General features: G+C 45.6%; 1 protein-coding gene across 5 annotated transcripts in view; it reads right to left on the bottom strand.

The window, feature by feature from the left end:
- Positions 1–7,954, bottom strand: part of STXBP5 (syntaxin binding protein 5) — a 1,242,391-nt gene that overhangs the window by 1,054,608 nt on the left and 179,829 nt on the right. For all 5 annotated transcript variants that reach the window (XM_086927454.1, XM_086927457.1, XM_086927456.1 and 2 more), the window contains exon 3: positions 4,892–4,973. In XM_086927454.1, coding sequence (XP_086783580.1) covers positions 4,892–4,973 — 82 coding nt within the window. The remainder of the gene's footprint in view (positions 1–4,891; positions 4,974–7,954) is intronic.

Genomic DNA, 7,954 nt, shown 5'->3' with positions numbered 1-7,954 from the left:
TGGATCTGCTTAGGGAATCTGCTAGTACATTGGCTACTCCCGGGACATGTACTGCTGCCAAGTTGATGTTGTGTGTCAGGGCCCAATTCCAGATTTCTTGAGCTTGCTGAGACAAACGGGCTGATCTTGTGCCCCCCTGTTTGTTCAGGTAATGCATGCTCGTCGTCTTGTCTGTTCGGATCAACACGGACGAGTTTGACAGAGTCGCTTGAAATGATTTGAGTGCGAGGAAAATGGCCCTCAACTCCAATAAATTGATGTGCCATGTCTTTTGCTGTGTGTTCCATTTGCCACTGATTGTCATCCCTTGAAGGTGAGCGCCCCAACCTTCCAGCGAGGCATCCGTGGTTACGATGAAACTGGGGACTTCTGCTAGAAAGGTACAGCCTACTTGCAGGTTGCGTTCCTGAGTCCACCACAGAATTGCTTGTTTCATTCGTGGCGTTAAGACGATGACATCTTCGAAGGAACCGGATATTTGCACCCATTGGTGGCCGAGTTCTTCTTGTAGTGGTCTCATCCTCAGACGACAGTTCGGGGATAGGAGGATGCACGATGACAACATCCCTAGGAAAGACTTGAATCTTCGAACTGAAACGCACTTTTTTCTGAGGAGTGCCCTCGCCAGTTCCTGGATCTTTGCTTGTCTTTCGTTTGAAATGAAGACTTGAGCTTTTTTGGAATCCAGAGTCGCTCCCAGGAAAGACGTCCTCTGAGACGGTGTTAGGTCCGATTTTTTGAAGTTTATTGAGAAACCCAACTTTTGAAATAGGGAAAGGCATGTCTGGATATGACTGCTTGCGGTGGCATAGGAATTGGCCTTGATAAGGCAGTCGTCCAGATATGGGTAAATCTGGACACCCTGCAACCGTAAGTGGGCCGCCACCGGTGCCAACATCTTTGTGAATACCCTCGGGGCTGACTGTAGCCCGAAGGGAAGGACCTTGAACTGAAAGTCCCTGCCAGCCACTCTGAATCTTAGGAACTTCCTGTGCCTGGGGAAGATGGGTACGTGGAAGTAAGCATCCTGAAGGTCCAGGGTTGCCATGTGGTCGCCTTCCGTCAGAAACTGGAGGATCTCTTGGAGTGACAACATTCTGAAAGTCAACTTCTTGATAAATTTGTTGAGGGCACGCAAATCGAGGATGGGGCGCCACTCCCCCGATTTTTTGCGTATCAAGAAAAAACGAGAGTAAAACCCTTTTCCTCTCTGATGTGGAGGTACTTTCTCGATTGCCCCTTTCCGAATCATTGCATTGATTTGGACGAACAGCTCTTTGAGATGTGCTGGGGGTGGTCCTTTTGGGGGCGAATTTGGAGGGGTCTTTACAAATTCCAATATGTGACCTTTTGAGATTACATCCAAGACCCATCTGTCTGTTGTAATATTGGACCATTGAGAGTAATGCAGGGATATTCTTCCTCCAATTTGTGGCTGGCGTAGGCAAAGTGGCGGCAGGACGCTTTTTTCACTTCTTGTTGGCGTTGTCTCTACCCCGATAGGTAGTTTTACCTCGGGACTGTGTATAATTACTCCGTCTTTGGCCATAAGGTTGTTGTTTGTAAGGCTGGTACCTTTGTTTGCTTTGGTTGTTCGAATATGGGCGTTGCTGGTAATAACCTCCTCTGCTGGAGAAGTTACCCCTTCCTTTTGCACCACGAAAGGAAGATTTACGGTACTGCAGAGTACCTAATGAACGTGCGGTTTCTGTATCCTTCTTAATGGACTGTAAGGCTTCGTCCACATGTGTGCCAAAAAGGAACTCGCCGTCATAAGCCATATTTAAAACTTTGGCTTGTACTTCTTGTCGAAAGGACGTAGATTTTAACCATCCCTCTCTTCTGAGCACTGCAGCTCCTGCCAATTGTCTAAAACCTGTGGCCGCCACGTCCACTGCTGCGTCGATAATTTCAGACGAAGCACATTCGCCTTCTTGTAGAATCTTGGTGGCCTCAGAGCGGTCTGGCTCAGGCAGTTTCTGGTTGTATGGCGATATGTCAGACCACATTTGTCTGTCATATCTACCGAGAATTGCTAACGAATTAGCAGCTCTAACAGTGGTGGCCGCGATAGTAGATACCTTTTTACCAATGGTATCGAGGCGTCTTCCGTCTCTGTCCGTTGGAATGGAGATCTGAGTTGAGGGGTTCCTAGCCCTCTTTTGAGCTGCTTGCGCAATGACTGAGTCCATCTTTGCCTGGCCGATGAGACAAGCAGGTGAAGAGGCGGGCGCCCTATATTTCTTGTCGACTCGCGGCAATACCGCAGGAGAAGAATTTGGCGTGGCCATTATCTTAAGCCCCTCCTTCCAGATAAAGTCTATAATGGGAATAGACCAACTTTGCTTCTGAGATAAAGTCTTAAAATCATAAAGAAAGCACTCATCTTGCTTTGCTTCAATTGAAACTAGAAATCTTTTAGTAGCCTTGTCCATAATTCTATGGAAGTTCGCTATATCCACCGGTGGTGACTCAGCCTTTGGTTGTTCCTCTGGGGATGGCGTATCTGCCTGATAGTCTTCATACTCCGACGAGTCCGACTTATTCAATTCTCCTTCTTCATGGGTGTCCTCATCAGAATTGTCATCATCCTGTTGGTGGGGAGATAATGGTGTGGTAGGTCGGGTATTCTGTGCCTCCTCCGACCTACTAGCCCTTGGACCTTTACTCACTTGAGGCTGTGGGGAGGTAATATGAGAGTCGCCCGACTCCGAAGGCGGGAAGCGGCGATAATAATCGCTCAGCATATATTGCAGATTCTCATAAAGTTCCATTGGCATCTGCATCCCTGGCGCAGAAGTGTTCACCAATGTAGGTGCCTGAATTTGCTGTTCCTCTTCCTCTTGATCTTTAACCTGTATCAGTAAGTCAGAAGGACTTTCAGCCGCTTGGAACATGTCATCACCAGATTCTGCTTCAGAATCCAATAGCCTGTCTGGCATTTGGAGTGGCGACAATGGCGTGGATTGAGATGACCTTTTTTGCAATAAAGCCGCAGTTGTGGCAGTGCTTTTTGCTGACCATACTTGCAGGTCTGTACAAGACGACAATTTTGGTGTAGGTGGATTGTCTGGCAAATCCGAGCTCTGTGTCGTCGCCTTGGACGTTGAAGACGATGGCTCTTTCGATTTCAGAGGTGGTGTTACCTTAGTCGACGTGGTGGATCTCGTCGTCGACGAGGGAACCGTCGACGGAGCAGTCTTCATCGTCGACGGGGCCGTCGACGGGGCCGTCGACGAGACAATTTTCACCTTCGTCGACGACGCTCTCGTCGACACGTCCGTCGACGGGGTCTTTTTTGTCGTCGATGGGTCCGTCGACGATATCTTCGTCGACGATGGTGTCGACGACAGCAAGGTCTTCTTCGTCGACGGAGCAGCCGTCGACGACGACGAGGGTTTCTTCGTCGACTGTTTCAGTGTCGTCGATGTCTGATCGTCGACAAGAGGTGTGATAACCTTCGTCGACGAGATGGGACGAATCTGAACATGAACAAAAGTTGGAGAGGAGGCTGAGGACATCACCATAGTCGATTTTGGTGAGGAGAAAGTCAAAGTAGAAGTCATGGCAGAGGCAGCCGGACTGGAAATCGGCAGCGTTGTTGGTGCCTTAGTCACAGGTCTCACAGGAGACACCAAAGACTCCGTTCTTTTTGAGCTTGGAAGCTTAACAGACTTCTCAGAGGATTTCTGAGCTTTCGAAGTAGAAGGCTCCCCAGTCTGTGAGGCGATCTGGTGTTTCGCCACCTTAGCCTTCGGAGTAGGCACAGCACTCTCAGCTCTCCTTTTCTTAGACCCCTTAGTAGACTCTGAGGCGAAACTTCCTACCTCAGAAAGTGGCTCATCCTTGTTCTTTATCCTCTGCAGCCACAGCAGCAGGCGACCCTCTCTGTCCCTGAGGGTTTTAGGAGAAAATTTACGACAGATGCTACACTCCTTAACCTGATGGTCAGGGTACAAACAGTAGATGCAGCGAGTGTGTGGATCTTCTTTAAACAGTCTCGCTTTTCCACACGAGTCACAGGCCCTGAAAAGGGACTTAGAAGTAGACATTGTAGAAGAAATAAACTCGATCAAAGAGAAGAAATGAGCAGAGCTCAGAGGGACTCCCTATCACACGACGTGCGGTAAAAAATCTGAGAGCCTGGGTCTCTGGGGAGAGCATTCTGGTGGGAGCTGTGGCCTGATTGGCTGCAGTTTGGTCCATACATAATGACCTGGACAGGTTCTAATGTGGAAGTTTTATTTACTGTAGCTGGGGCTACTTTACTTCCTGGTTGGGTATATTGTTATATATTATGTACTAAGGGTATATTTTACTACTTTTTTATGTACCGTGGGCTCCCACTCCGACGACGGGGAATGATTCAGGCATGTGAATCTATGAAAGACACCCCTAATACTGGAGAAATATATATATATATATATATATATATATATATATATATATATATATATATATATATATATATATATACACACATACATGTATGTTACCCACTGGCAGTCGCCAGTAGGTAGTTATAATTAGGACCTAGTTTCCATAGGAAAACAATTTTTTGTTTTGCCAATAACTTTGGCGCCATTTGATGAATCTTCAGGACATTTTCAAAACAAGTATCCCCACCACGAGGGAATTCGATGATCGCTTCATAGTTCCTTATCTCGGACCATAGTGTTCTTGAGGACAATTTAACCCGAGCATGCGTTCTGGAGGGTTTAAACAAGAACTGTAGAAAGAGAAACAGTTTTTAGGGCTTTCAACAATGGCATCAAAAGGGGAAATTGAGGTTAGATACAGCACTCGTCAAACTAGATGGAATTGTTACACACCTGGCAATAAATAACAATCACACTTCAATGAAAACGCATGTGATAAATGTGTTACGAACCTCATTTACCAGGAACTGTAGCTGGATAACAGCAGCAAGACTGTCATGCTGGCAATAGCATTCGACTCCCGGACGACCGAATCTGATATTAATAAAGTCAGGGAACAAGTAACTCTTATGAAAATGTACAAAGGACGAAAAGTTAGGATCATCATTAATACGTTAAGGGATGAATAGGATGCATGCTTTCTGTTTGCCACAGCACAAATTCTCAAACACAGAAATGACAAGCTCTGCTAATGATTAGTATCTTGTGGAAAAAAGCAACACAAAACCAGAAACCAATGAACTTTTGTCGGCATGCATATTTTAGCGTGCAATATAGCACCATTTTTGCTTCAAGAGGTCACCATCAGAAGTCGGTAATGTATGGATTAAACAACTGTAGCAAACAAGAACAAATAATTTATGTTAAAGGTTTTTGTCTAATGTTAAAGCTTTTGTTACTAGTGTTCCTAATCTTACTGGCAGGAAGCAAGCAAGACATGCGGATTTGAATGCTAAGGGCTCATTTCACACGTTACATGAAAAAGTAGGCAATACATGTTTGACGGATTTCATCACTTTTAGAGTTTATTTCTAATTTTATAGGATCCATGAAAATGGGAGTACTTAAAGAAATCCACGAAACTCTTTCGACGTTGAGGAGTACTTCTACAACATCCCTCTTAATCAAGAGGATGGTCCACAATTCTGCCCCCCTGGCATTTTTCCAGGGTGTTGGAGGCTAGAGGGCTGGTTTCAGAGCAGGATGGATTGACATAATTTAAAGGAGCACACTCACGCAAATTCTAGTCTCCTGCAGGGTGGGACCGGACTTTACATTTTTGCCAGGGCTGAATTTCGTTTCTAGTCAGACGTTGCAACCCCATCAGTAAATATAAAGCAGAAAAGGGCATTTTCACATGCATCAAGATTTCGGGGCTCTGATTCACAAAAACAAGAGTGAATGACTCCATCTGTACAAGCTTTTATCCTTTTTGGAAATTCACAAAACCGGTGTAATAACACAACTTGTCAGCCATCGAAGGTGCAGGATTCCAAGCATACTATGGCACATCATGTGATTTTTAGATCGAGCCATATTGTAGTAGGGACAGATGTGGAAGTGCTGTAGAAGCTCCACCCATATTTTTATTGACTTGTGTCATCGTCCTTGGCAAATACCGGCTTCCGATTGATAATGAGGCTTCTTAGACCCGCCTTGTTACCGCCCTATCTCCTTTTGTGACTGTTTGTAAACAAAAAGAGAGAGAGGGTATATAAGTATTTGTAAGGAGTAAACTCCTGGTCCCATGTTAAATGCTTTCAAAAACAAATGGAGGAGTACGCCCGTGAGGCTATTGTAAAATGAGCCTCTGAAATCAAATGTATTGTGGTGCACGTAGTGCCCAGCCAACCAAGGACAAAAATAGTCCTTTAAGAAGACCCCTCACTCACCAACCTGGTTGGTGACATGCTTCATCATCGGGGTCCCACCCTGATGGCCGAGTGCTAACAGGGTGTGCTTCGACACCTGACTACAGTGGAGCGAGTATTTTTCTTTTTATATGTGCAGTGAAATATTTTAAAGTGAGTGATTTAAAAAGTGTCCAATGCTACTCGCTCATGGACTTTATTCCGGAGTGATTGGACACAGAGTACAAAAATCTGTGACACCTTTGTCTAGTTAGGTAGGCTTCGGTGTTTAAGACGTGTGGTATATTAAAAATGCATCATGTGTTATGTGATTAAAAAAATATAGGTCTACATGTTTCAACCATGTTAGTATTACCGGTTTTCGTCAGGACCAAAGTGAATGATCTGGGTGGTGCACACATGCTAAGGTGTGCCCTGCCCTTGATCAATGTGTAAACAGGAACCACAAAATTGTAGTTCAAACAAAAAGATGTAATGAAGTCTTCTTCCAGAGTCTGGAAAAAAACCTGTAAAATAAAGGTTGTAGGAAAGGGGATTGGGACCACAATAACAGAAGACAAACAACTGGTCATACAGATAACAAACACAAACATGCAAGAACGTGCTCTCGAAGGAGACAACCAAACTGGGGTGTCAAAGTCATGTAAGTCCCTGTTGCAATATGCACAGCGGGCCGCGTATGATCAAGTGACCTGCACTAGTTGCCCATTTCCCATAGTGTGCATAATCGATACGTTCCACTCATCTAAGTAACAGGAACTATTATCTAGTTATGAGGGAAGTGGGTGGAACAAATGATCACGTGTCTGGGCAAATGAGTGGCCCACACAACTGTAAATAGACACCTTAAAACCACATCAATCAATCTTCGATAAACGAAAACTACGTTCTGGTCAGATCTTGCCAACGTGTAGTAAGTGGACCACACACAATCATATGCATTATCATATCACCTGGAGCAGGCTTACTCAGAGTAAAGAAACTATTTGCTTCATGGGCGTCCCGGTTCCAATGGCGGATCGCTCACGTAATCTGCTCTGTCGGAAAACAAAGGGTGGAATCAAAACCGGAGCGCCGGAGCCGCTTGGAAGGCAAAGGGGTGATCGCCAAACTAACTAAGCGAACTTACTTGTGGCAGGATCCTGGAGGTCTGTTAACCTACTTGGTAACCTTCATGGAGCCCAGTTCGTAGTGACCAGCGCTCAGCGTGTGCACTTTTATTAACGCGATCATGCGACTTCCGGGATTCGGAAGGAGTCGGAACACGTGGGACCCATCAGCCAATGGGGGTCTGTGTCAGCTGACACAGGACGGAGGCCGTGGGTTGCCATGGTAACGTTGCTCGTTCTGCTGTCGGTCTTGGATAAAGTTATGAGAGCGAGTTGTGAGTAAGGAATTGCAATATGAGCCAGACCGTGCAGACATGTACCGCTTACGATCGTGGATGCTAATTAAAACCAAATCCACAAACGCTACTTAATATTCGGGAGGGGAACCAAAACGGAGTATTAGAACAGGAAAGAAAGGGATTACGAGTAATACTCGGTATATTCAGGCACTGAGGGTGCCAGGGGGACATAAGGCAGCTATGGTCTAAATGCTGCCAGTCTAATATGGGTCACCGAAAACCCTGTATTTGGGACT

The sequence above is a fragment of the Lissotriton vulgaris genome, chromosome 6 (assembly GCF_964263255.1).
Source record: "Lissotriton vulgaris chromosome 6, aLisVul1.2, whole genome shotgun sequence".
NCBI classification, from domain to species: domain Eukaryota; kingdom Metazoa; phylum Chordata; class Amphibia; order Caudata; family Salamandridae; genus Lissotriton; species Lissotriton vulgaris.
This window is presented reverse-complemented; position numbering and strand designations above follow the sequence as displayed.